The sequence below is a fragment of the Panthera pardus genome, unplaced genomic scaffold (genome assembly GCF_024362965.1).
Source record: "Panthera pardus isolate Hobbes unplaced genomic scaffold, ASM2436296v1 HiC_scaffold_11, whole genome shotgun sequence".
NCBI lineage: Eukaryota > Metazoa > Chordata > Mammalia > Carnivora > Felidae > Panthera > Panthera pardus.
Genome location: NW_026526666.1, coordinates 94,919,292 through 94,947,260, shown reverse-complemented (window position 1 = coordinate 94,947,260; position 27,969 = coordinate 94,919,292). Strand labels below are relative to the sequence as shown.

The window sequence follows — 27,969 nt, the reverse complement described above, 5'->3', positions numbered from 1 at the left end:
CAGCCCTCCCGAAGTCTAGAGATCAAAGGTGACAGAGGCCTGCTGGCGTGGAGGCCAGGCTCGGCAGGGCCAGCTCCCTGCTCCCTGGCCCCCTGCCCACCTCCCACCCACCCCCACTCCCACACTTTCACTGCGTGTGCCTTGGACGAGAAGCTCTGTTTAAGCGCTCGGAGTGAACTCTCTACCCCCACCTTCCAACACGGAAGGCCTCTCCGCCCCCACGGCTCCCCCAAAGACTCAAAACCGAGATCAGTTTGAACCATCTGCAACTTTATTCCAGAGCAGAAATAAGTCGTTTCCTAACAATAAATATAAAAAAAATAATAATAAATTAAGGTTCGAAAAAAAATACCCAACAAAACAAAATCGTTAACACTGACAGAGTAGCGAATGCTGTCTAAAGGGGAGGGAGACCGGATGGACCGGCCCCCAGCCTGGGAATGTCTGACACAGGCCATCGTCTGTCCCCAGCCCCGGCCAGGCCCCCTGCCACACACACATACTCTCCACAAAATATAAAATATATATTTAAAAAAACCTCAACACAACCAAGCATCCTGCGAGGGCCCCGGGGAAGCAAGAGTTGGCCCGCTGGGGCTGAGGACAGGGCCTGGGGGGCTGAGGAAGGCACCAGAGGGACAGGGGAACCACCGTGGGTCTTGCCCAGCTGAGTTTGCTGGCTGTCCGATTCTCGTTCGTGGGTGGGACTTGAGGTACCCTGTTCACATGGCCACAGGCTAACCCCTCCCCTCCACCTCCCAAGACAGCAAAGGGGAGGTCAGTCTGGAAATGTCCTGTGTGTCTGTCTGAATGCCTTGGCGGGGCTCCTGCCCCAGGGGGTGCTGGGGCCATGGGGGTGCCTGCTAAGTGCTTGGCAGTCTGTCCTTCGTAGATGAACAGGCCCCCAGCTCGGGGTCCCTGAGCGTGTCCTCAGTTTAGGCCAAGGTGTCGTCCAAGACTACCCCCCCCCAGCAGAGGCCTCAGGGTGGCATCCATATGGAATAACTAAAAATAAATAAGGTCCCTGGTGGCCCAGTGCAGAGCAGGCCGAGAGGCCACTCCATTTCTTCAAGTATTCTTGGCCGAGGGGGTTCGAGGCCGGCTGGGGCTCAGATGGGGATCCCCACTGTGTTCACCTGGTCCTTGAGTCCCAGCAGGCTGTAGGCGATGCGTTTCTGGTGGCCGGGCAGCCGCACCCCAATCCTCTTGATGTCGCTGTGGGTGAGGAAGAGAGGGAGTTAGGGGCTGGCTGGGGAGAGGTAGGGGAGAAGAGGGGGGCACGGAGGGGGGCAGAGGCCTGACGGGAGGTTCTACATCCCGAAAGCTCACTAACATCGACAAAGTTAAGAAAGCGAGAGAAGCCCTGATTCTGGGGGCACCTGCGGGGCTCTGCCAGTTAAGCGTCCGACTCTTGATTTCGGCTCAGGTCTTGATCTCACGGCTCGTGAGTTCGAGCCCCACGTCAGGCTCTGTGCGGACAGCCCAGAGCCTGCTTGGGATTCTCTCTCTCCCTCTCTCTCTGCCCCTGCCCCCCAAAATAAATAAATAAATAAATAAATAAATAAACAAACTTAAGTACCCATAAAGAACAGAAGCACCAACTCTAGAAGCTCCCCCCCGCCCCCAATCAAATCTGCACAATGATCTGTACAGCAGGTGCTCTTTACATCTCCATTTTGCAGATTAGAAAACAGACTCGGAGAGGTGAAGTCACACAGCTGGGAGGCGGAAAGAGCTGGAAATTGACCAAGCCGCGAACCAGACTCTGGGTCTGTCCTCTTCCCCAGGCAGCGCTGACACCATCATCAGTTGCAGGGGAGGGGGGGCAGGGGGCAGGGGGCAGGGACCCTCTAGGGGTGTTACTCAAAGCTCTCCCCCCAAGGTGTCTTCCCAGCCACCGCTTCATTTCACCCCTACTCCCTCCGGGCGCCCACTGCTAACAACTGAGGAAGAACTCAGGAACCGCTCCCAGCGGGACCTCGAAGGTTAAAGTTCTGTCGGCTTCCAATGGGAGGGGCTTGCGGGTCACCAGTCAGGTGACCAGGTCGCACTGAGGCAGGTGTTTTCCCTTTAGGAACCTCAATTTCCTCACCTGTAAAATGGGATGAGTACCTAGCCGAAGGCTGGCAGACCCCAGAAACTGGTGGCAGAGAGGGGGGAAAAGCGGCATGGGTGCCAGATGGAAAGACGTGCCCAGGAGCCCACAGCCCCCTCCCGCCCCCCTTTCCATGCCTCTCCATCCTCTTATAAAACCACTTATGCTCCCAGGAGCCCTGGAGCAGGATGTTTATTGCTCACTCTGGGACTTTTCCCCTCCACCACCCGCACCCACCAGCCCAAACCCATGAAAACACCCAGGTTTTTATGGGCCGTCTCCTGGCTGTAAATGAAACTAATTATATGGTGCGAGCTCCTGTTTGCAATTCCGGAGACATGACTTTCCCACAGGCTCTGGGAGACCTCGGAGAAGAGCTGAGCGGGGAAGGGCAGACCCAGGGGCGCGGGGAGGGTGGCTCACGGACCTCCAACAGGGGCTGGCTGCTCCCACCATGGCAGGAAGGCCAGAAGTCCGACACCTGGGAGAACGTCCTGACCAAGCACCGCGGGCCATTCTGACCGAAACAGCCAGGGGTGCTGAAAACGCAGCGCTGCTTTCCCCACACCTATAGGTCTCAGAGTGCGCTCCCAGGGAACTCGGAGGGTTACGACAGAGACCTAGTCCTCTGGGCTCCAGGACAGGCCTGGTACACAGTAGGTCCTCAAGGAGTACCTACTGAATGAATGAATGGCTGCTTTGGGGGACACGGAGCCAGTTCCCTGGGCCGCCCTGGGCCCCTCTCCCAAATCGGTGTAGTTAATCTGACAGGGTGAGAGCGGAGGTTGTTCCCGGGACCCACCTGGGAACAAAAACCCTGGGCTGGGAGGCAAGAGGCCAAATTCTAGTCCCAGACTTCATCAAAGCCTTGAGCAGGTCCTGTCCTGTCTTTGGGTCTCAGTTTCTTTATATGTAAAATGGGAAGCTTTGGTGAGACGCTCCTGAGCCACCCACCCCAACTCCGTCCTCTTTCAACACAAAAGAGACCCCGATACCTTCCCTGCCTCATTTGCTAACCAGAGACCCAAAAGACGAGAATCACAGGCCCACTGATGCCTGTGGGAGGCATGTGACCAAAACAGGCCTTTGTAGACCATCCCAAGCCTGTTCCTGCCTCAGCCTCAGTCTCCCTCTTGCCATTCCCATCGACTCTCATCATGGGGGTAGGGAGACACGTGACGGGGGCTACCTTTCCTCTAAGGTCTCTCGAGGCCAACCCCAGTCCTGGGAAATTCAAAGGCCACACCTCCCCTGCCTACTGTGTGCTGGCCTGGCCACAAAGAGTGAGAGAGGGCTCCTGGAGCCTCGCATGTGAATGATCCGTGGCCTCGGCAAACAGTCCGTCGGCACAAGCCCACGCTGAGGGCACGAAGAGACCATAAGCCCCATCAGCCTGTGCCTCCGTCACAGAAAGCTGTATTGTGTCACCCCAGACACGGGACAGGGCGTTTTCCTGGGGCACAACGTCCCCTACTTCCTTAGTTCCTCAAAAGACAGGTAGAACCACTAGTCTAGCTAGACCCTCGAGCAACTCCAAAATAGTGTGGTGGATGCTCGACCTGAGGAAAGGTGGCCGCCGTGGGACCGCAGGAGAACAAGCAGCCAGCTCCTTGGGAGGGACCAGAGTGGGGTAGGGAAGGGACACTGGAGCCTAAACCCCGACCCCATCGGGGAAAGTGCTGAGTTCTGAGACCAGCTCACTGCCTCCCACCGGGACTCACGGCATGTGCAGACACAACCCTCAGGGTAAAAAAAGTGCTCTAAGATCCCCATTCATTTCATTTATTTGAAATCAAGAAGGAGGCAGTGGTGCTGAGCTCTGAGCACCACCGAGCTGGTGGGAGGAGGAGGGAGCATGGAATGACTTCCTGCCTTTATTCAGGCCTTTCAAAACACAGCACACATGCACACACACACATACACACAGCCTCCCTCCATCCAAGATAGCCCTGTCCCTGCTCGTGGGAAAGGAATTGGCCAAGGAGCACCCCGGGCTATTTCGGGAAGCTTCCAAGAACATGTGTTTCCTGTAAGCACTTCACCTTGCCCTCAGCTCTGCTCACCCACAAGAGAATCTGTGCTGTCCCTGGTGGGAGCCCCTGGAGGGGCAAAGGGGCTGTTCCAGGAGGGGGCCCAGGAACCCTGGCATTTGCCCACAGGCTTCAGGCGGAAAGCGAGGGGGTGGAGGAGAGAGGAGAGTGATGTGGATTAAGCCCCTACGGGGTGCCATGTGCTGTCACCTGAACTGCACCCATGCAATCTGTACAGCAGGGAAATGCAAACCAAGGCCCAAAGATGGACCCTAATTTGACCAAGGTCCCCTGCGAGGAAGCGGCAGATGTGGGGCCTGAAGCCAAAGTGTGACTGCACAGCCCGAGCTTGGGACCCTGCCGCTGGCCGGCAACAAAAATATCCTGGGACCCCGTCTCCTCTCTCCTCGTCTCCAGGCCTCCCCCCGGCCAGCTCTGTCCCTGTCTGATTCCCCGTCCCCTGGGATGGGCCGTGGCCTGGTTGAAGAAGCTTTGACCAGCCGTCAGAAGCCCAGCTGAGCGGTCTTCAAAGCCCCTGGAGAATATTCCTGCTCAGGCCCAGATCCCAGAACTTCTGTGACCCCGAACTGTGGGAGGCCCAGATTGACCCCTCCGTGTGATTCCCAAAACCTCCCAGCCCCAGGGCCCATTCCGGCCCTGACCTTGGACCCTCTACGAGCTGGGCTATTGGGACCTAATGCTATTTTTGGAGGCACAAAAGGCTAAGAGGATAATATCTTCTCCCCGCCGGGGCAGGAAGAGGTGTCCGAGCCAAGGCCATGCCGGGAAAGTTCCCCGATGTTGGAGGGGAAAGCAGAGCTCCCACAGGGCGGCCTGACACAGGGCTGTGCCCTGAGCCAGGGCCGGGGCAACTGGCACTTCTTGTCAGGCTGGACTGCAGGCCCAGAGTCAACCACCTGGGGAGACGTGAAGTCCAAGGGCTCTGCCCGTTTCTTTTCGGCATCCTGGGCAGGAATGCTGCCCCTACCTGGCTGTGTGACCTTAGGCAAGCTACATAACCTGGCAGCCTCGGTTTCCGCACCTGCTAAATGGGGGAAGTAGTAACATCTACTCATCACAAGGCAATCAGGAAATTCAAGGAGACACCAGCTGTGAAGACAAGCCTTTCTTTCCCCCAGATTCCCAGCTACAGACCGTGTGCCCTGAGGTGGGCCACGTAACCTCTCTGAACCTCAGTTTCTCCACGAATGACCTCCGTGGTCCCTGCGCTCTGGGCCCTCACTGGCCAGGGCTGGAATCCTGCTGCTCCCCTAGTGGCCATGGGACCCTGGGCAAGTCACTGCCGTTCTCTGCACCCCCTTTTCTCACGCGTCTGGCGGGAACATTGACAAGACCACCTGTCGAGCTAGCATGCACACGGATTCAAAGTGCTCAGGCTCACAGCTGGCGCGTAGTCGGCCCTCGATAAACACTGCTCTTATTACAATTACTATTATTTTCCCATTCTGGAAAAAAAAGATGCAGGAAGACGGAGGGGGGGGGGGCGGGGAGGGGTTGGGTAGCCAGGAACGAGTGCCCAGAACTGCTGGCTGCCGGCCTGGTTCTGCCCTTCCTGTGAAGCCTCTCTCCCCCGAGAGAGAAAGAGAGAGTAAGGGGGAGCGGCGGGGAGGTGGGGAGAAGGGTGGGGGGTGGGGGGGCCAGACTCACTCATTGGTCATCTGCACCACCTTCTCGATGGCGGTGTAGCCGGCCGCCAGGAAGTGCTCTGTGTACTGCTGCATCTTGATGGACTCGAGCCACTCGGACACCGTGCGAAAGGGCACGCCCTCTGAGCCACTGGTGCTGGGCAGCCGGATAGACACGCTGTAACAGGAAGCCCCCACCGGCCAGTGAGGGACTGTCGCATCCAGGCTCCAAGCCTGCTGCTCCCTAAACCTGGGCAATTCGCCCAGCTGCCCCGTGCCTCAGTTTCCTTACCTGGGCAACAGGGAAGCCAGATCAGGCAGGGTTCAGGGAGACAGGCTGGCACGTCGCGAGCCCTCAGCGTTTACAGCTCCTGCTGCCCCCTCTACCCCCGCTGGCAACGCCACCACCAATAACCACAAAATAATGAAATGTTAAGATTCAGGTTCCTGGGGGCACAGCCCCAGCCTGGCCACCTGCCAGCACATAAAACACTTAATCGCCCTGTCTCAGCTTCCTCATCAACAAAAGGCGCATAATTACAGGACCCATCTCATCGGTTGTTTGAATGAGTTAAAACATGTTAGGCACGGTGCACACTGCCCAACACATTTCCCATATATGTCGATGGCGTCCATTGGCATGACCTGAGCCCCTGTCCAGTGTAAGTAAAGCCCCCGTGTAAGTGCCGAGCCCCCTGTCCGCTAGCCCTGGCCGGTCGCTGCACTGAAGCGGCTCAGGAGTCAAAAGTAGGGGCCGCCATGCACAGAGGATATGGAACTAACCGGGGGTCAAAGTCAGCCAGGGTCTTGAGGGAGTCGGGAGCTCGGATGAGCTTGTCGAGGATGCTGACGATGTCGGCGAACTTGGGGCGGCGGGCGCGTTCCTGCTGCCAGCACTGCATCATGAGCTGGTAGATGGCGGAGGGGCAGTCCATGGGGGTGGGGAGCCGGAAGCCTTCGTTGATGGCCTTCATCACCTGGGAAGGCAGGACGGTCAGGCGTGCCTTCACAGGTGCCAGATCTGGGCAGGGTCCCCGAGAAGGCCCCGTACATGCAGGTGGGCAGAGTAGGGAAGGGGAGCCCCAGAAACAGAGGGGATGGGCCTCCTTTCTTGACTCAGACCACAACTTTCAGAGGTACAGACGGCGAGTGCTAAGGGTCTGTCTCCAGAGCTCCACAGAGGAAGGGGCTCCTGACCCTGCACCCTCCAGGGCGCCCCAGGCTGAAGCCAGCCTCCCTCCAGTCTCGGGACATCTATAGGAGACACTCCTTCAGCTAGGAGCTAGACACGCCTCCTTCCCCTTCCGTGTCTCAGCCTCCAGGCTGCGTGAGGCACCAGGCATGTGCACGCACACACACACAAACGCATATATCACATGCACACGCGGGTGCACACACGCAGGAACACAGACACCCTCCCCCCCACCCCCCTCCATCGGCTTGTTTCCTTGTCCTTCCACTGACTATAATCAGGGACTGGGCCTGGAGCCCAGCACAAGGCCTGGCACATACTAGGCGCTCAATAAACATTTACTGAATGCACCAGACGAAGGTTAGCCCCCAAAATTCTTCTCTGCCCAGCTGCTGGGGTTCAGAAACCGGCGAAGGGTTTCAGTTCGGCTCAGGAGACGGCGGGCAGGGCGAGGGGGCCTACCTCATGGTTTGACAGCTCCCAGTAGGGCCGCTCGCCGTAGGTCATCACCTCCCACATGACGATGCCATAGCTCCACACGTCACTGGCCGAGGTGAACTTGCGGTACGAAATGGCCTCCGGGGCCGTCCAGCGGATGGGAATCTTGCCACCCTGTGGGGGACCCAGGCCCGGTCACTACTGCCCCTCTGGCCAGCCCCAGGACTCTGGCAGCCAGGCCAGATTTAGTCAGGGCCCCTCCTCCACGCTCCCTAGAGTGTTCTTGCCTCCTGAGGGCTGTGCCCAGGTGCCCAGAGTGAAGGCTGCTTCGCCCTCGAGCCCTTCATCCCCGGGGACGACGACAGCGGCCCCAGCACTTACGCTGGTGGTGTAGGTGGCCTCGGGGTCATCTTCCAGCACACGGGACAGGCCAAAGTCGGACACCTTGCACACCAGGTTGCTGTTGACGAGGATGTTGCGGGCGGCCAGGTCGCGGTGGACGTAGTTCATGTTGGCGAGGTACTTCATGCCGGCCGCGATGCCCCGCAGCATACCCACCAGCTGCAGCACGCTGAACTCGCCATCCTTCTCCTGCCAGAGGACAGGCCCTCAGCCACCAGCCCCCGAGCCCCCCGGGGCACCCGGGGCACCCCGGGCACACCAGCCCTGGACCCCTCACCTACCCCAACCCACATCCTCACCCGAAGGAACTTGTCCAGGGCCCCGTTCTCCATGTATTCAGTGATGATCATCATGGGCTTATCTGCAGAGGGTGGACACAGGTTTGAGGGGGTGGCCAGAGTCGTGGACAGGGGGCACCGCGGGGGGTGGGGGTGGGCACAGCTACGGACCGAGCCCCTGTTTGGTAGCAGCCCCTTTTCACCCCCGCCATGGGTGGTCCGGCCCCGGGGCGGGGTGGGGTGGGGGGGGGGTCTCCCGTCTCCAGCCTGGTGCCAGCCCTCACATTTGGAGACGACACCCTCCAGGCGGATGATGTTGTGGTGGCTGAACTGGCCCATGATGCTGGCCTCGCTCAGGAAGTCCACCCGCTGCTTCTCTGTGTAGCCGGCTTTCAGCGTCTTGATGGCCACGGGCACCTCCTTCTTCCCCGACGCCTTCAGTGTCCCCTTGTACACCTCCCCAAACTCCCCTGAAGGAAGACAAGGCGGGAGGAGCACCCCGTCAGCCCGGGGAATCGGGCGCTCCCAGCCGGGTCCCAGGCCCCTCTGCTGGGGCGCCGCACTCACCTGCTCCGATCACCTTCTGCCGCGTGACACAGGATGGATGGATCTCAGTGGTGAACTTGAGCACAGCCTGGTTGGGGTCCTCGTACGTGTGGGGGTCCACGTACGTCTTTAGGGGCTTCAGTTGTTCTGGAAGGGAGCAGGAGGGGCGGGGTCACAGTTTGGGGAGGGGTCACCCAAGTGGAAGGGGAGGAGGCCACGCGACCACCAAGCTCCTGGCCCCGCCCCTTTGAGCTGCCCACTGCAGAGCCCTGGTTGCAAGGCCGTCCCCATCTCCACCACCAAGCTCGGGGATGGCGGGGTGGGGCACGGAGGGGTGCTGCCTCTCACCTGACTTGGAGAAGTAAACGTCCTCGGAGGACTGGCGGGTCCGCAGGCTCTTCCTCCTGAGAGAACCCCCCCCGGAGAACCAAACACACAGGGAGGTCAGCGACCTGCTCTGGCCAGGAGCCTCCTGCTCCCCTCTGGGCGCTTGGTGAGCTCAGCACTCTGCTCAGCAGGCAGAGGGTGCAGGGAAGGCAGCGGGAGAGGCGGGGAGGAAATGAGCAAGCAAGCAGGGCTCGCTCCTTGGGATCTACGCCCCATAATGGCCCCTTAAGTGGCCATAATGAGGGCTTTCCTCATTAGAGCTCCCAGAGCTTCCTGCCTGCGTGTCCAGAGGAAGTGTGGACACACCGTTACTACCAAGAGCAAAGATAATGACCGCCACGTCCTGAGCTCCTGCGGCGTGCCAGGCGCTGTGCTGGGCACTTTACGGCTGGCTGCCTCTTCACAGCCCCCAGGAGGCAGGGATTAGATTACCATCAGCCCCATTTTCCAGACAGGAAACTGAGGTTCCCGCCCCCTCTGCGTCCCACCTCAGCCCTTGGGAAGCCCGGGCGGGGCTCCAACTGACCTGCGATGGATGAAGACGCCGATTCCTGCTAGCACCAGAAGCAAGATAACGCCAACAACCACACCACCAATCACCGCCATGTTGCCAGATCCTTCCGTGGCTGTCAGGGAAAACCAGCTGATGTCAAGGGAGTCCCCCACGCTCCAAATCACGGCAATGCCGTGGATTTGGATTTGCACCCAAAGGCCACTTGAGGGACCCGAGACATGTGCTGGGTGCTTTTACTTGTGACGGTGCATGAGAATATTTATTCCCATTTCATAGATGGCAAATGAGAGGTCCTCCCCAGGGAAAACAGTTAAGTTTTCCAGGTGTGTGGGACTCTCTCGGCGCCACGGGATTTGAACCGAGTCTGCCAATGCCGGACCCCACGTCCCTCCTTCTCACAATACTGCCCTGAATGCACGTCCTTGGTCCCCCGCCCCCAGCCCTCGATTCCGCCCCTTCCCCAGACTTGGGGCTGACCCCCACACAGGGCGATCCCAGGCCCAGGCTGACCAGGAGGGGGGCATCGCTAAGTTCTCCGATCCGTTTCCTCCTCCCAGATGTCCCACCTGTTCTGTTTCAGGGCCCACGTTCCCGGTTCCCAACTCACACAACGTCTGGAACTCGTGAATCTTGCTGCCGGCCCCCTGGCCTTCCTGCGTCAGCGCCTGCACCTGGACCAGGTAGGCGGTATCCGGAGCCAGGTCGTCCAGGGTCACGGAGAAGCCCTCGGTGCGTCGCACGTTGTAGCTGTTGGAGTCCCCCTGGGGGTGGCCACGGAGAGAGGGGCCGACGATGAGGGCAGGGCAGGGGTATCAGCCCGCCAGAGACCACTCCCAGCCCAGCCTAGCAAGGAGGCTCACTTTCTCTAGCACACTCGACACTCTTCTTACAGATGAGGAAACCGAGGCTCAGAGAAACGAAGTGAGTCACACAAGGTTATAGCCAGCAGGTGCACGACCCAAAACTCACACCTAGGTCTGTCTGACCAGGTTGGGCCAGGCTTTTTTAAAGACCAGCCTTTTAAAAAAAATTATTTTAATGTTCATTTATTTATGAGAGAGAGAGAGGGAGGGAGGGAGAGAATGAGCAGGGAGGAGCAGAGAGAGGGAGACACAGCATCCGAAGCGGGCTCCAGGCTCCGAGCTGTCAGCACAGAGCCCGACACGGGGCTCGAACCCACGAGCCGTGAGATCATGACCTGAGCCGAAGTCGGACGCTCAACCGACTGAGCCTCCCAGGCGCCCCCAAGACCAGGTTTTTGCCTGCATCCCGACTCTCTCTCCTGAAAATTCCAGCGCACTGTGTCTTCTCTCCCACAGCACTCTGCTGTGCTGGCCTGGGAGAGGTGACTGCTGGGAAAACCCCCGGCCGCAGTGTCCCCATCTGCAGGATGTGATAAGCACCTCTGACCAGCCAGTCCCCCTGCCTGCAGCCCAGCCCCGACCCTTCGAGTTACCTTCTTGCGGTAGGTGACCTCATATTTCCACACACGGCTCTGTTGTGGTGGGGGGATGCTCCAGGAAACACTGAGCGAGGTGGTGCTGCGGCCCTCCAGCTTCACCTTGGGGGGCTCTGGGCAGGACGGTGGCGGGGGGGAGGGGTGTGAGGAGCTGGTGGGGGGCAGGGGGGTGAGTGCACCCAGACCCAGTCTCACCCACAGCCCTGGTTCTTCACATCCCAAGCGGGGTTTCTTTTCTTTTCTTTTCTTTTTTTTTTTTTAATTTTTAAAATGTGTATTTATTTTTGAGACAGAGAGAGATACAGCATGAACGGGGGAGGGTCAGAGAGAGGGAGACACAGAATCCGAAGCCGGCTCCAGGCTCTGAGCCGTCAGCACAGAGCCCCACATGGGGCTCGAACCCACAAGCCGTGAGATCATGACCTTGAGCTGAAGTTGGACGCTTAACGGACTGAGCCACCCAGGCGCCCCCCCCCTCCCCCCCCCCCAGCTGGGATTCTTAACTTCCGGCCCCAGAGCACAGAGCCGCAGGCGTTGGATCCCGCGGGCTGGCACATTCGGGGTGCCCTACGAATATTTACGAGTGCATAAATACTAAAAGTAAAGCAACAGGGGACTCTTGGTATAACCTGTCTGTGGACTGGGCACTGTTCTAAGAGCCTCGTATATAATAGTTTATTGAATCCTCTCAATAACTCTATTCTTACTACTCCCATTTTACAGGTGAGGAAACTGAGGCCCAGAGAGGTCACAGAGCTCGGAAGCAACCCCACAGACTATGACTTTAACCACCTGCCGCTGCCTGTCTCCAGACACAGCTGCACCCTGGGCGGCCACCCTCCGGAAGCCCCGCCCGCATCCCGGATGGCCTCGGAGGCACAGCCGGGCCAGCCCTCACCTGTCTGGTTGATGCTGACACTGGCAGTGCGGAAGCTGCGGCTGGCCACCAGGCCCGAGACACCGTTGCGGGCCTCTACCGCGAAGGTGTAGTTCATGTGCGGCTCGAGGTCACTGACGATCACGCTGGTGCGGGTCAGCGCGTGCGGCGGCTCGGAGTAGCGCACGCTGGCCTCGCAGGGCCCGCACTCGCCGGACTCGGGCCAGCACTGTTCACAGGTGACGCTGTAGATGATGTCCTCACGGCCCCCGCTGTCCTGGGGGGGCGTCCAGCGCAGCTCCACTTTGGCGCCCATGCCCACAGCCGTGAGGTAGTGCGGGGCGGAGGGCGGGCCTGCACGGAGGGCAGAGTTCAGGCCCCGGGAGCCTGGACGTGTCAACCGGCACGCCACGCGCACCCCGGCCAACCTCCCCGCCCCACTGCAAGACTCACGAGTGCAGGGCATCGACGGCAGGTCCTGCGGTGCCCGGAAGTAGCCTTCCTCGCACTCACAGAAGGTGGCCCCCTCGGGGGACAGCAGGGTGTGCACGGGGCACTTCAAACAGGGGCTCTCGGACACCTCGGACTTGAAGAATCCAGGGGAGCAGGCTGGCAGACACAGGGAGAGACAGTTCACCCCCTCAGCGGCTTCTCTAGTGGGACCTTGCCAGGGGACCCCGTGCAAGTTGCTAAACACACCCCTGTGGGTCTGTTTTCTCTCCGGTGAAACATCTTGTGATTGTTACACTGCGTGTTAACCAACTTGGATTTAGATTTTAAAACAATTAAATTAAAAATTACAACGAGTGCCTCGCCCCTGTGCTCGGAACCTCTGCGCCCTCCCCACCTGCTCTCGAAACAAGGGCCACACCTGAGCCTGGCGTTCAAGGCTTCCGTCTCCCCTTTCGGCTTCCCGAGAATCCGACCTCACACCTGGCTCGGCCCCGGACAGAGCGCGCTGCCCGCCTGCCTCCTCTCCTTTGATCCCTGCAGACCAGCCTGATGGGTCCCCACCTAAGGTTCAAGCTGCCCAGGGCAGTAACTACATCCACACCGTTGGTGCTTGTGGACGGACTCTCACCACCATCTCGGCTGATCAGCCAGGCACACCCGCTCAGGATGCCACCCCTGCAGGTGTTCCCCCACCCCAGGACCCGACTGCCTTCCTGTTCCGGGGCTGGCCCACCAGGAAGCAGGAAAGGCCGGTCCCCTCCTTCCCCCCCTCCCCCCCGGCATCTTCCGTGGAGCTGCCTCCAGGATCGAGTCATTTCCGCCACTCACAAGGGCCGCCAGGAAGCAGCTTTTCCTCCCCCGGGGGGGAAGGTCCTGTCCTGGCCAGGCCGGCTAGGGGCTCAGGCACCTGACTCCAGAGGCTTCTTCCTCCCACCAGCCTGTCCTGCTGCTGCCCCAAGCCCCCTCCTGGCTTCCTAGGCAGGAAGCTGCCCAGACACAAGGCCCACTCGCCAGGGCAGCCCAGGGCTTAGGCAGCTGCGCAAGTGGCCAGGGTGGGGTGGGATCACCCTCTCCTACAACCTCTTCTACAGCCCTACCATGACTGTACCTCCCTCCGGCTTATTCTGCGGACAATGTCCTGAGACACCTCCAACCTTAGTGCCACGTTCTTTGTTCTGTGGCACGCACCCTGAGATGAGACAAAGCCCCTGAACTCAGGGGACAGGAACACATGATAATGTCTGCCATTGGGGTGGGCAAGAGCTAAGGTCTGAGGAGTCAGAGTGGGGACGGTTCAGCTGGGGCTTAGAGGCTGAGGAGGAGTTCAGTGGGGCAGCAGTGTTGGAGGAAGGTCAGGCCGAGAAAGAGCAGGACTAACACAGAAAACACGGAAAGTACGAGTGGGGGCAGGAGGCAATGAGGCTGACAGGTTTCCAGGGGCCAGATTGAGAAAGGCCTTTAATGCCAGGCCAAGGAGCCAGGACTTTATCCTAGGGACAATGAGTGCCACTGAAGGACTGAAGGTTTGATGTAGAGCAAAACGGCACGGTCAGATCCGCACTGTCAAGAAAATTCTTGGGCAGAGTCTCCCTCCTTGTCCCGTTCCCTGTGTGAGAGGAGGAGGGGAGCAGGACTGGGAGTCAGGGGACAGGACTCCAAGGGCACGCTGGCAGCCCACTCCTCCACGTGCTGTCACGTCAGAACCCCAGCCCAGGCCCTGAAAGGGCGCAGGCCGCAGGGCAGGGGGCTCGTCAAGGACAGAGGGGGCCTGGGACCCAACTCCCGCTCTTGCAGAGCCTGGAGCCCCAGTCACTAGCAGGGACCGCTGACTGAGCACCTACTGTGTGCCGCTCCTGGGCCCAGCAAGCATCTGACACTCCTAGTCCCCACCACCAGCCTGTTAAACTGGAGCCCCGTATCATTCACGCCACTTTCGGGGAGAGGAGTCTGATGCCCAGAGAGGCAAGACCACGTGTCCAAGGTCAACAAGCTCCTAAGACACGAAACCAAAACCTAAACCCAGGACGCTCGACTTTGAGCCCCTCTCCTCCCACAAACATCTTGATTTAGCACAAAGAGAAATCAACATTTCTAAAAGGAGCCCGAAGAGACAGGAGATGAGTCCTGACCCGCTTCAACAGCCAGAAAATCCCAAGACTAATTTCAGAGCAGCTGAGGGTAGCGGATTGGGGGGCGACGGGGGCAGCGGGGGGGGGGGGCACCTCCCTGACAAAGCTCTTTTCTCAGCCTGGGCACAATAATGGCCAATGCAAAGGAAAGGTAGAATCGAGCCCGGAGTGTTGGCTGGGGAACCAAGCCTCCTACTGTACTTCAGAAATCCACGTGCGTTTTGCATTCCTCCTTATGTATCTGTTACATCACAAAAATAGCTCTCTCCTCCCCCAAATGTTCAAGTAAAACTGAAATTCCAGAGAGCTGGGCCATTTTATGCTGGGGTTTCACTCCCCCAAGTGCCCTGACTTGTCCCTGGAGGGGCCTGTGCGCTGGGTAAGTACCGGCTCCAGGTGTCTGGGCCCAATGGAGTGGGGATGTTCAGGGGCCCCTAGAACCACCATCACGCCTTCCGGCCCAGGCCCTCAGGCTGGGGAGGGGCCCACAAACCCCCTCCACAGCTCAGGCCTGGTTCTGCCCAGAAGGGGTTAGCCACCTGCAACCCCCCACCCCCCCCCACCCCGTGCCCCCACTCCCCACCGGGCGGTTGCTCCCCAGCGCCCCCAGCCCTGTGCCAAGAGGAGGAAGGCGGAGGGTGGGGGGAAGAGCCAGCTTCCATTCTTTGGCCCCAGAGCCCGGGGGTGGCCTGACTGCTGCCGGCAGGAAAGAGGGAATTTGGAGAGATTTCCGCTGTGGATATGCTAGATAATACAGTGGAGAGGCAGCATCAACAGGGCAAGTACTTGCCTGACGGGAATGTGCTGCCCCCTCCTCCAGCCGCACAACTACGAGGGGCTGTCCTCGGGGGCCCTGGAGGGTGTGCCCATGCTTGGGGGCGCCCCAGAATCTGCATGGAGGACACCAACCAACAAGCCCCCGCGTCTTTCTGACTTGGTTAGATTTCCTGGCATTCTGGACACGCAAGTGGGGACGGGGTCACGCACTGGGTGTTCGCACATACACAAACAGCCATGGTCCCTTAGCCAACCGGGGAACTCCTATGCATCCCTCCATACCCAGCTTGAGCGCCTCTCCACAGCCGTCCCAGACTGCCCAACTTCTGGCCCTCTTCTGCCCCATTAGGGCATCTATTACTCAATCTTCTGTTTACCAAATAGAAGTTGGGCACTTCCTACGTGTCTGGCACAATCTGGGATACGATAGTGAGAGAGATAAACACTGTTTCTGCTTCAGGGGAATGCACGGCCTGGCTTTCGTGCTCCATTTGAAATGATTTCTGCTCACATGAGGATCTTCTCTGAGACCGGCAGCTCCTGGAGACCAGGTACAGAGTCCCATTTCTAGGCGTCCCATGGCCCGGCCCCGGGTCTGGCACGCAGTAGGTGTTCGGCTAACGTCTGTTGACCAGATGGATATAGGCGAATGAGCAAATGAACGCGCGAAGATGGCAAAGCCTAGGACGTGTACGTTAAACACTCGCCACGGAAGTGAGTAGGGTTGCAGTGCCCTCGGAGGCCCTGCAGGGATGGTGCACCAGGATGCCCACCTGCCCGGCGCCAGAGCCCGGCCTTGGCACGCACACCTATGGAGAGCTTCTCTGGTGCAGGTTGCCTGGCAGGCCCGGGCCCCACCGAGCAGGGGAACTGGGGCACGGTGGCTGCGCCCAGAGCGGCACCCCGGTTTTTCCAGTTCCCAGTGCCCGCCTCTCAGATGGCAGCGTGGAGTGACTTAGGGACACACACCCTCTGGAGTGACGCAAATCTAGCCCCTGGCAGAGCCCCTCCCCACCAGGCCCAACCACCTCCCAAACTGGTAGTGGCGAGGTCACGGGGTCAAGAGGTCATAGTGGCAATTCACCTGGGGCCAGTCACCTCCCCGAGGCTCAGGGGGAAAGCGCGTGGACTTTGTCTCCTGCCCTGACGGGCAGCAAATGGTGACCCAGAAGTCATCGACCCTGCCGACGAGGGGAAACGTCCAGGGGAAATGTCGGCCCCAGGCCCCAGGCCCCAGACCCCGGTGGCTTCTCACTCCCCAGCAGGCTCTGGCAGCCCCATGTGGGGATGTCCCCGTGGCGAGCACCTTGCCCCTTTCACACACACCCTGGAGAATTATCTTCAGGCACATTCCTCCACCGTGCCAGAGATAAGCCTGGCTTCCCCCCACCGCCAGCCTCCGCCTCCTGCTGTCTCCCCACCACCAGCCTTTTATCTTCTGTTTGCTTTCCCTGCCTCCTTCCTTCCGTTCAGGGGACCCACTTACCTCCGGAGAGGGAGGGAGGGGCCACCCCACTGAGCTGCCGGGGTGTGAATTTGCCCCCTGTGTGAGCTGAGGGCGGGGCAGGCAGGGCACAGAGGTGGGGAGCGGCCATCCCATCCCATCCGTGGCTCCCACCCAGCAGGCCAGAGGAAACCACAGAAATCAGGCCCGGTGGCACTCCCCAGGAAGGGGACGTGCCCAAGAGTCAACAGCTCACAGAGCCGCCAGCCTGAGGATCAGTCATGTCCTGACTAAGCAGGGCTTCTGCCAACAGCCCCTGACACAGCCTGGGGCCACCCTACCCAAAGACCACCGTAACTAGAGCCACCCCCTGCCCAGAGGATGCCTTCCCTTCCACTTTGGGCCCCCCACCCCCACCCCCACTAGGCCTGGGCCACTCAGGACGCCAGCACTAGGACCCTGATCCTTGCTGCACGAGGTGAGGTCACCCAGTCAACAGCTTGCCCGAGCAATCCAGGTTCTTAGGCTTTCAGTAGAAAGTCACAGGAGGTGGACTCTGATCACTAGATCGGCAGGGGTCCAACCCACCCGTTTTACAGATGGGGAGAATGAGGCCCAGAGGGGACTTGCCAAGTTCATATCGTTTATGGGTAGGATACATGCCAGGGGCAGCGAGCTGGGCACAGTACACTGCCCTCCTCATGCCAGATGCCAGCTCTTTTGGTCACTAGTCACTGTCTCCTTTCTCTGGGCCTCAGTTTCCTCATCTATAAAATGGAGCTAAAGTCCTCAGCCTTTCTGGGCTTGTGAAGACTGAAGGAAACCATGTGAAATGCTCAGCCTGGTGCCCGGACTCGGGTGTCCCTACGAACCGGGTGACAGGGAAACTAGACAGGAGACATCCCCAGGGGGCCGGGCCCCTTGAAGGAGCAGGAGCCTCCAAAGAAGGAATTCCTCATGGTGCCCACCTCCAGTTCTGGCCTCCCAGCTGCTAGGCTGAGCCTTTGGCCAAGGCCGCTGGCCACCTGCTCACCTGGCCGGCAGTGCCCACGGCCAAGGCGCCAGGCAGGGCCCCAGCAGCTCAGCTGCCGATGCCAGCACAGGAAGGAGAGACAAAGCCGCCCCGGGGGAGATGATGGTCAGCCTAAGCGACTCCGCTGTCCCCCCCCCCACCCCCACCCCGGGCAGGGCTGGGGGCAGGGCGGGGGACCGGAGTGAAGCTGGCTCATTCCTGACATAGCTCAGAAAGCTCTCCGGGCAGTGTGCCCACCTGTCCGATCACAGCACCTGGGAGGTGCCTCCCTGCCGTTGTCCATTTAACTCTTTCCTGAGTGCCAAGCTTCCTGGGGAAGGAACCCTGAAAAGAAGCGAGCTCTGAAGATGACCTGGGCCAGGTGCTCAGTGACCTCAGGGAACCCACACCCCTCTCTGGACTCCATCTGTCATCAGTAAAAGCCCCAGTGGGAGAATCTGGGTCCACGGCGCTGTGGAGGGCCAGGCAGGGAGGGCGGGCCCTGCACCTGCCTCTGTTTCTCCTTCAGTGTGCTTAGTAACAGCCCCCGATCACCCTCCCTCCTGCGCCAGGACCCGCCATCCAGGGACTACCCAGAGAGCTTGTCTCCTGGCCAGGAGCTGAGTCAGGGATTCCAAAGGAACTGGTCACTTCCCGCCCCATTTCCCGGCCCATCCTCCGGCCCCGGAGCTGCAGCACCACCTGGATTCAAATCCTGATACGACCACACGCCTTAGCCGTGTGACTCCAGACAAGTCTCTTTGCCTCTCTGAGCCTCAGCCTCCCCAAGGTGGGCCGGACCGAGCAAGCGTTCGGATAAAGTGCTCGCCTAGCTCACACCTGCCGGTGAAGATCACTTGTCTACAGGAGTTACTGTTTTTCTCTCCACTGGCATCATGGTCAGGGGCTGCTGAGAACATCTGCAGGGATAAAGAGCAGCCAGGCTGGGGGTTCCCAGCCACCCGGTGGCCCCTGGACCACACCGAAGGGAATTTTAATTGTGGGAGAGGGATCTCAAGGAAGAAAATCCAGGACTCCGGGCGGCTCACGGTTGAGAAGGATCCACCAGGAAAGTCAAAGATTTGCTCGTGGAAACCAGTCCTCCCTACCCGGGGGCCCATCCAGCTCTTCACAAACAAAGCCTGCCAGAACCCTGACCCCCCGCCTCTAGGGGAAGGAAGGCTGCCCCCCGCCTTGCTGGAAAGAACACCCCCAACCCCAATGTCCACTTATCTCTGCAGGGCCCGAATCACCAGCCTGTGGAAAGTTTTCAGCTGCCCCTCACCCCCCCCCCACCCCCGCATTCTTGTGTGAGGATGTCATGTGGGAGGAGCCTGCTCGACCCACTGGGCTGCCTCGGGGCCCCCCCACCCCGCAGTCATTGTCTGAAACTGGGAGTGTGCACTCGAGGTCACCTAAAGCAGGGGCCGCCTAAGGAAGAGAGACTCAGACAGCAGAGGGGAGCTGGGAGGACACTGGGGTGGTAGGAAGGGCCAGAGCAGAGACTACACCACGGGCTTATGGCCAGAAAGGGAACTTCTTATCCAGGGGCTTACAGAGCATGTTAAGCAAGGTTCTGAGGCTTTAAGAGGCAAATGGAGCCGATCAGAAAAGGCTTCAGTCTCCTCCGACATTTCAACCTACTTCGTGTGTTGCAGGATCTGTAGCTAAAAAAACAAGTAAAAAGCCTTCCTATTTTAGGCCAGAGATGAAGAGAGATTTACCCAAGATCACCCAGTGGGTACGTATAACTACAGGCACTAAACCCCAATTTCTCAACACCCCGCTTATCTCAGCAAAGAAATTCCCAGAGAGAGAGGATGAGCTGGCCTTCCAAAGGTTGGCCTGCATTCCACAAATGCCCTGCCCCACAGCCATTTCTAGAAAAAGTCACCCATTGAAAAAAATTCCACGTTGCTGTAGAGATTTCCGCTGTCACAGGCCCTGGCCATGCCAAGCCACGGCCTCCTGATGTGAGCTCACAAATGCCCAGGCCCCGTTCCCAGACAGAGTCCAGTATAATTGGCCCCTTTCTGGGTTCCGTTTGTCAGCAGTAGAAGATTCATCAGGAGAACCTGGGACCGTGGCCCTGGGGAACGTCAGATCTCACACTTCCCTTCCACTCTTACCTCAAGGCACACATTTTCCCAAAACTCCCCAGGTGGTTCAGGTGCAGCCAGGGGACGGAATCCTGGGTCCAATTCCCTCACCCCGTGTACAAGAGAGCGGCCTGAGACCCAGACAGGTTAAGTGACTTGCCTAAGGTCATGCGGTGAGTTAACAGGGATGGAACGAGCTCCAGAGACTGTATCATGGGTCCACAGCGCTGGTATATAGTAGATATTTAAATTATACTTGTGGGATGAATCAAAAATAACAACCACACTTAAAAGCACTTATGTGTCAGGCACTGACCTAAGCGCTTTATGAGCATTAAGTCATTTGATTATCATAAGCACCCTACAAGGTGGGCACTATGTTTGTCTCTGCTTTACAGATGAGGAAACCAGGCACAGAGAGGTTAAGAAGCTGACTTAAAGTCACACAGCTAAACGTAGAGCTGGGATTTGAACCCAGGCATTCTTGTCCTCGAATCCTTGCTCCTAACCTTCCATAGTCTCCTGTTTTTCAGTGTGTCCCTTCTCAGTGAATGAGTGAACCCAACCATCAATAAGGAAACTGAAGATCGGGAAGGCTCTTGTGATTTCCACTAACAGACCCCTCCGCAGGTCAGAGTCCGAGCGGGGATGACCTTACCAGGATCTCACAGTTCCAGAGCCGACACTAGAAGCCAGGACCACAGCCCCCACCCCAGCGGCCCCTTTTCCTGCCACCCCTGTACCATCACTCACCCTGGCAGGCGTCCTCCACCTTCTCGTAGCCCTCCCGGCACAGGCACTGACCGATGGGCACCAGCCACTCGCCATCCACCGCGCAGTGCATGCGGGGCTCTTCGCCCCCCGGTGGCACCACGGCATGGTCCACGCAGGTGCCAGCCACGGTGGCCAGGGAGGGTGCGTCGGAGCCCGCGATGGTCTCGGGGAAGCGGGCCAGGCCCTGCAGCAGCTCGGGGCACTTCTTGTAGTAGACGCGGACGGAGAGCAGCGCCACGCAGGCGCCAATGTCCTGGAAGGCCAGGTAGAAGCCCTTGCGGCTGAGCGGGCCCACGGAGCGTTCCTCCACATTCAGCTTCACGTGGCGGGCCTCGAAGTCGCTGCTGACCGTGATCTCGTCGGGCGCAATGGTGTCAATCTTGGTGAACTGGCGCTTCTGGAAGTTGGTGCCATAGTCCACATCCGACTCGGCGTAGTAGAGGTTGAAAGTCTCCTTGCAGGAGCTGGCGCCCCCCGGGAAGCTGTTGCAGTCACGCACGGTGAACTTGAGCTCGATGAAGATGCGCTCGGCCTCGCCGCGGTACACCCAGTTGGTGCGGAGCCAGTTGTCCTGGTCGCCGGCCACCACGTTGCACACAGAGTACATGTAGATGGGCATGTCGTCCATGATGTTCTGCATCAGGTCCCACTGCGCAGGGGGGCGGGGGGTGGGGGCGACAGGTGAGTGTGGGCAGGCGCCCGAGGAGAGACTGAGGCCCAGAGGCAATGCCCAGGAGGCAGAGCGGGGCATCGGGATGCTGTTTTATAGTTCTCGCTATAGGGGTGGGAAACTGCAGCCCAGAGAGGTGCTTCAAGTTCGTCCTCACAGGCTGCAAAGTGGCTGAGCTGCGGCCTGTCCCTCTACATGGACTGGGAGCCGGGGGTGGGGTCTGGGGGATCCCATGTGACCTCAGGTGGATCACTTAAGCTCTCTGAGCCTCCAAGTCTGCATCTGTAGGAGGGAGACAAGGTCTGCCTCGCAGAATTGCTATGAGGATAGATGACAGAGTGTCTACGAAATGCCAAGCACGTTGTCTGGTGTGGGTAAGAAGTGCACTGTCACACTGGCAGCCAGTGTCACCATCATCATCATCATCATCATCATCTACTGTGTGTGTGTGTACAGGTGTGAGTGGCCGGGGAAAGGGTTAAGTCAAAAACAAAGGATGATGCCCCACTGTTCAGGTTGAGCCATGTGCCCCCTCTGCCTCTCAGTCTCCATACCCCCTTAATCACAGCGTTTGGAACCTACGTGCTGACCTACATCTGGCTCCCAGACTAGACTCTTGAGTTCGTTGGGGCAAGGACTGCATCTAATTCTTTTATGTAACCCCAGGGCCTACCTGGAACAGAGTAGGTGCTCAGGAAAATATCTGTTGAACGAACAAGTGAATGAATGAATAAAAGCAGAGGGGCTGGGGAAAGAGGCCTGGACTACACTATATGACGCTGCCCAAGGCCCCTCTCGAATGCCCTCGGGCCTCAGGTTCCCACGCTGTATCATGACTGGGTTGGATTAGGTGATCTGTATTTCCCCCCAGCTAGACATTCTAGGATCCTGGAAATCTACACAGCTACATCTCAGGCCTGCACAGGGCTAAGGTGGCCAGGGATAGGCACCTGACTCACGCAGAGCTGGCCAGCAGTGGGAACTGCACCCCCCCCCCCCCACAAGAAACATACTTCTCCCTGGCTCAGGGCTCCCGGACAAACTCAGCAAGTGCCCATTACACAGAGGGGAAACTGAGGCCCAGAGAGCAGCAGTATCTTCCCCAAAATCACACAAGGCTGGGAAAAGGATCCCAGTGTCTTGTCCACCAATCCTGGTCACAGTAGGGCAGGACAGAGGGGAGGAAACTTGGGTGGGGATGAGGCAAAACAAATCAGCCCCTAGCAGGAAGGGGAAGTAACAGCCGGTGGAGAAGGGAGAGAGGCCCAGCAGGAAGGAATAGATCCAGTTTCCTGGGCTATGGGACCTGGGAGCCACTGTTCCCTCTCTCTCCCTTACCTCTCACCTTCTGGGCTGGGACCTTGAAGATAGGGAACCTTCAACCCTTACCCTCCCAAGAGGTAGGTGGAGGAAACTAGGTGGGGGTCCTCTGAGCTTTGGCCCACTGGGTCATCCGAGGGCCCCTGCTCTGGGAGGGCCTTCAGCTGTCTCCCCAGTCCTTTCTGCCTCTCAGGTCCCTCCCCTACCTTCCAACCCCCAGCCTACCCAGCCTGGATGGCAGAGCCTGGTGTGGGAAGCGGGACCCTGAGTTTGATCTCTGGCTGAGCTATTTGATCTAGGCTGACCCCATCCTCACTGGGTCTCAGTTTCCCCATCCCCGTGCCCCTACTTGACTTTGAAGGCTTACCCCTTTGCCATATGGGTGCGTGAGCCAGCCAAGTTCCCCTTTAGCGGCGGCAAAGTCCAATAGTACAACTGGAAGAGATGGGAAGGAGGGCCAGTTAGCTCGGGGGCATCTCCAGGGCTCAGGCCATGGTGGGAAAGCTGAGAGCCCCCCAGGAGCCTTGACAGCTTCCTCGGCTCTCAGAAAGAGACCCCACTATACAAGGTCACTATATCCCAAAGACCTGTCCCTCGACAGACAGGGAAGTAGGGACCTGGGAAAGGGACGGGACCCGGTCAAAGTTACGCAACAGGCTGGGTGAGGACTAGGCCCCCTGTCTCCCAGGCCACAGCTCCAACCACACCACCCCCCTCTGGTCTGCCCCCAGCTGGGCAGAGCAGGACAGAGCTCAGCCCAGCAGGGGGACAGCAGCTGGGCAGAGAGCTGGGGCGGGCAGGACCGTTAAGTGACGCCACACCGCCCCGTCTGCTTCCTGAAACAAGGCCCCTCAGCAGGCATGTGGGCCTGGGGAGCGCCCATGTCTGCTCCTGCCACATCTCCTCCCCACCCCCAGCACAAAACATCCCCAACCCCACCCAGGCCACGTCGCACACATACGCAGCACACATATGTACACACACGTCTCCTGGCACTCCAAGAAGGGAGGGCTGTTAACAGGTGGGAACAGCTCCAGGGAGGAGAGGGGGGACTGATGGCGGGGGTGTCTGGAAACTGATCTCCCCACCACAAAAGCCACAGAGCAGGCAGGATAAAGCTCTGAACCCATAGGGGCCTCTAGGAGAGGCCCAAGATACACACAGCTGGCAAGGTCCCCTCCCTGGGAAAGTGGTCCGCCTGCCATGTCTTTCTGACCCCTGGCTACTGCCCTACCAGGGGTGCTTGGTGGGACAGAGATGGAAACCTTTAGAGGGGACTTCCAGACCCAAGAGGGATCAGGTGCCAGGACCATGCTGTCCCCAGAGAGCCATCTGGAGCCCGGGGGAGGGACACACTGCCAGGGGCTTCCCTAGATCTGGCCCTGCCCTTGGGCAGCACCTGTCAGTCCACCTCTGGCTCTCTGCCAGGCTCAGTGGCTGCAGCCATGACCCAAGACCCCAGCACGGTCCCACCTTCATTTCCAAGTAAAGTCCAGGTAGCTTCCAGGCGGTGCCACCCTCCCTAGAGGGCAGGGACGCTGGGGAAACTCAGGCATGGAGCCCTATGCAAAGTCCCCGGATTCGGAGGGTAAGAATCCTCAGGTGGAAGGGGGAAGGGACTGAGCACACTTCCTCTGGACCCTGGAGCATGAAGAATATGGCCTCAAGAGGCAGCATTCCTCAAGACTAGGACTTGGAAGAATCACTCTAAGGGTGGAGCCCGGGCAGGCGGGGGACAGACATGGCCTGATTCACGGATGGGTACAGAGTGAGGGGGACAGAGAGGGTCTTGGAAATCCTCTCCTGGGGTCTGAATGCCTTGCTCCCCTGGTGGGAGGCACCACCACCCGCCGCTGACCCGAGCCAAATCTCTCTAGGAAGGGCCCGGCAGCCCAGACCGGCAAGAGGAAATCCGATGTGGCACCTGTCCCAAGGCTATGGGGATAGAGGAGGGTGGCTGGAGGGGGTGGGGTAGGGGCACGGATTTGTTCGGACATGCCCAGGGCCCAGGCTTGGAAAACTCACTAACCCCACTGGCAGATGGAATGTTCTGGCTACAAAGGAAGGGATCTGGGGGTTCCTGGCTCCAGCTGGGTGGGTAGGAGGACCCCAGTGAGTGCCCCCCGCCTAGTTCTGCAGATCCCCTCCTCCTCAGACAGGTAGGAAGCTGCAGTCCATGCCCCCGAGGGAGGGGGCTCATAGCTCTCAGGCTCTGAAGGGTTAACCTGGCACAGAGGGAACCCCACCACCCCTCCCAGAGTGCACTCCCCTTCCAGCCCCAGGCCTGGCTCTAGAAGTATCACGGGGCTCAATCTGAGAAGAAAAGAAGCCTTCACACAGGAAGGAGGCCTCCCCTGGGGGCTTCCAGCCATAGCCCCCTCCCAGGAAATTCCCTAGAACCGATCACCAGGAACAGGAACAGGAGCCAGGGTGCGGCTCTCTCTCTCTCCCTAAGCTCTTCCAGGGACTGAGGGCTCTGGTTCCCTGGAAGGGGTGGGGGCCTGGGAGCCTTTTGGCCGCCCCTGGAGCCTTCACTGAGAGGCCCTGGTTAGGCAGGGCCCATCCATGAGCCCTCGGTCCCTCACCCCACCCCTTCTCTGTCTCCAGTTCCATGACAGACGTCATCCTTAGGGATCCATATTGCTTTCTTTACTCAAACACAGCACTACCTGAAGGCACCCCCCTGCTCCCTGCATCCCTCGTTCACCAAAACTAGCTAATTCCTAAAGAAAAGGGGGAGGGCAGGGCCTCTGTGGGGAAAAAAGAAAAAAGGGCAGAGGACAGAGGGCAAGCTGGGCTATCACAGAAGCAAGCCAAGGACTTTCCAGGGCCCCTGGGCACTCTCCAGCCCCCTTCCCATCAGCCACCTCATCGGCACCACTGCATCTGTGCCCAGAGACTCTGCTTCCTCGGAAAATCGGCCATGAAACCACAACACAAGGGGCCCTGGGCTCTAGCAGCTCAAAAAGCCAGATGCTCAGATGTGACCCTCTCTGTGCAGAGGGCCCTGGCTGGCAAGGGCTCAGCTTGGGCCTCCCTCAGTTTCCCCATTTGCAAAAGGAGGACAGATTCAGTGGCTGCTGAGAATCTAACAGGTTCCATCTGGGACTCCAAATACATCCCGGCTCCTCTGCCCACAAGGAGGGGGCGAGAAAGGAGAAGGGATGTGAGCAGCGGTCTTCTAGATTAAGGGTGGAAGGGGCATGTGGTCTTTCTCTCTGCCCACCCCACTCCCATCTGCCCCAGGCAGATCCACCGCATTCGGCCTGAAAACCAAAGAACAAAACCCACTAGCAACTGCCAGCTGGGCCATCACCACCGCCCCCCCCTCTACCACCACCACTGTGGGCACACCTAGGGAGTCGTCCACAGGGGCTGTTGGAGCCTAAGCAAAAACGCTCCCCCATCCCAGGACCCTCCAGCCCACACCCTTTTCCTCCTCAATCCCATGGAGGGGGTGGCTAGTCATCTAGGCTGGGGAGGGGGCAATATGGGGCCCAAGCACCAGACGACTCCAGGCACAGCTTGGCAGCTCGGGGTAGTGTCGGTTCTGCCTAATCCCCTCACCCCCAGGACAGCCTTCCAGAAAAGCCTATAGGGATTCCAGCTGTCTCTCCCCTTCTCTCCAAGCACAGTTCCCCAAGAAGGGGGAGGACCAAAAGCTGCAGGGTTATGGTGGGGTGGTGAGTATTGGGGATCACAGAAATCCCTGCCACCCACTCCTGCAAGTTGGGACCAGGAGCCCGGGACCCATCCAAGAACTGGGACAGGATGCACCCCCTGCCCCACTCCACCTCCACCAGCTCCAGCTCTGGCCTCTTTTCCTCCCAACTTGGAAAAGCAAAGCCTCCAACCCCAGTCTGGGAGACAGAAAAAGAAAGCAAGGCTCAAGGAACCTTCTCAGAGGCCTGGGGTTTCCTCTACACTTCCCCCTGCTGGAGCCTGCGGAAGCCTCTCTCTGCCCAGGCCGAAGGGGGAAAAACGTGTTCTCCCTGTTGAAAACCGAAGCCGGCCTCGGCTGGGTGGACAGGAAGGTCCTGGGCCAAGGACGGGAGTCCCCATCCTCTCTGCGACCCTAGCTGAGGGGCAACGCCCCCATCCACACACCTGCCCCGCCCAGGGCAAAGTCTGCGGGCCCCTCACCCGGCGCCGCTCAGGGAGCGCTGGGGCGGGGGTGGGTGATTCAGTCCCCCACCCCCGGATGCCCGGACTCCCCGGTGGCCCTGGGGTGACGGCTCCACACCTCGAGAGACCGCGCCCCCACCTGCCGCATTTCCTCGTTCTGAGTCACCCCTAGCTCAGAACGCTTGACTTTGGGACTTCCTGTCCGCACTCGTGGCCCCGAACCTGACCCCCGAGCCTGGGAATGCCGGTTGGGAAGACAGGGTGGTTCTGCGTGGGCAGGTTGGCCCGAAACTCCCCCTGCACTCTCCTGCCCGCCTGGAGGCAAAAGGGGGCGTGGAGAAGCCCTCAGGGAGCAGGGGCTTCCGCAGGGGGCTCCTAGCCGGCCAAAGAGCCCCCTCCCCAAAACGAGGGGCCTCCACAGGAATGCTTCTCGGCAAAATCGGACCCAGCGGGTGAGTGAGGACAGGTCACCAAGAGACTGAGCCCGCGGAAACCCTCTCAGACACCCCATTCTCCAAGGGGACCCTCGCGCCCCCGTCGGGACGCGTTCCTGAAGGCGCCGCCCGGGCTGCGACCGCGTGGCCGGCACCGCGGCCCCTTCTCGGCGGCCTCGGAGCCCCGCGCGCCCGGCCGCAACCCCACAGTCCCCGGAAGCCCGGTAACCCGGGCTGGGGTCCCAGATTCGTCGCGAAGGCAGCGCGCGCCCTCCCGACCCCGGCACCCGGGGCCGGGAGGCGCCAGGTCGGTTTCCAAAGTTGCGCGCGTCGCCCCGCGGGGCTCCGGGAGGCTCGGGCTCCCGGGCTCGGGCCGCCCGGGCTGCTGCGGACCCGGGCGGCCCCGCGCGCACACTCACCTTCTTTGCCCTGCGCCGCGGCGGCCGCGGCCAGCACACAAGCCCACAGCAGGGCCAGGCAGGCACGGGGCGCCAGACGCTCCATGCCGCCTCCTCGCCCCCGGCCCGGTCCTCCGCGCCCGGCTCCCGCACGCCCGCACGCCCGCCTCGCCGTCTGCTCGCTCCCGCGACCCGCGCGCAACTTCTCGCCTCCAGCCCCAGTCCTTAATGGAAGTTGGGTGAGAACCGGCTCCTGTTCATTCATGCCCCGCGTGACGTCACCGAAGCCACGCCCTCAGGAATGTCTTTAAAGGGGCCGGGCTGGCACCGGGGAAGAAGGGGGGGGAGACCCAAGGGGTTTGGGGAGGACCTTGGGGCCCTCTGGCCTCCCTGAAGCCCTCCTCCCCCCACCCCCCTCCTCCCGCCCAGGCCCTCCCAAGTTGCAGATCCGGGCCGGGATCCTCGGCCCA

The 27,969-nt window shown here is 59.8% G+C and overlaps 1 protein-coding gene and 1 long non-coding RNA gene across 2 annotated transcripts; one reads left to right on the top strand and one right to left on the bottom strand.

Annotated features, from left to right (window-relative positions):
- Positions 1-249: 249 nt before the first annotated feature.
- On the bottom strand, positions 250-27,734 carry EPHA2 (EPH receptor A2). The gene is made up of 17 exons (XM_019461505.2): positions 27,521-27,734; positions 22,910-22,977; positions 20,532-21,201; positions 12,318-12,473; positions 11,886-12,218; positions 10,985-11,100; positions 10,136-10,289; positions 9,541-9,640; positions 8,976-9,031; positions 8,649-8,774; positions 8,366-8,551; positions 8,103-8,164; positions 7,783-7,992; positions 7,426-7,575; positions 6,555-6,748; positions 5,794-5,949; positions 250-1,215 (listed from the first exon to the last, which is right to left on the bottom strand). Exons 1-17 carry the CDS (start codon positions 27,603-27,605, stop codon positions 1,110-1,112), a joined length of 2,928 nt encoding a protein of 975 aa, XP_019317050.1. The 5' UTR covers positions 27,606-27,734; the 3' UTR covers positions 250-1,109.
- On the top strand, positions 14,735-20,592 carry LOC109274174 (uncharacterized). The gene is made up of 3 exons (XR_002083477.2): positions 14,735-14,825; positions 15,684-15,774; positions 20,312-20,592. It is a non-coding gene; the product is annotated as an uncharacterized LOC109274174 (long non-coding RNA).
- Positions 27,735-27,969: the final 235 nt, after the last annotated feature.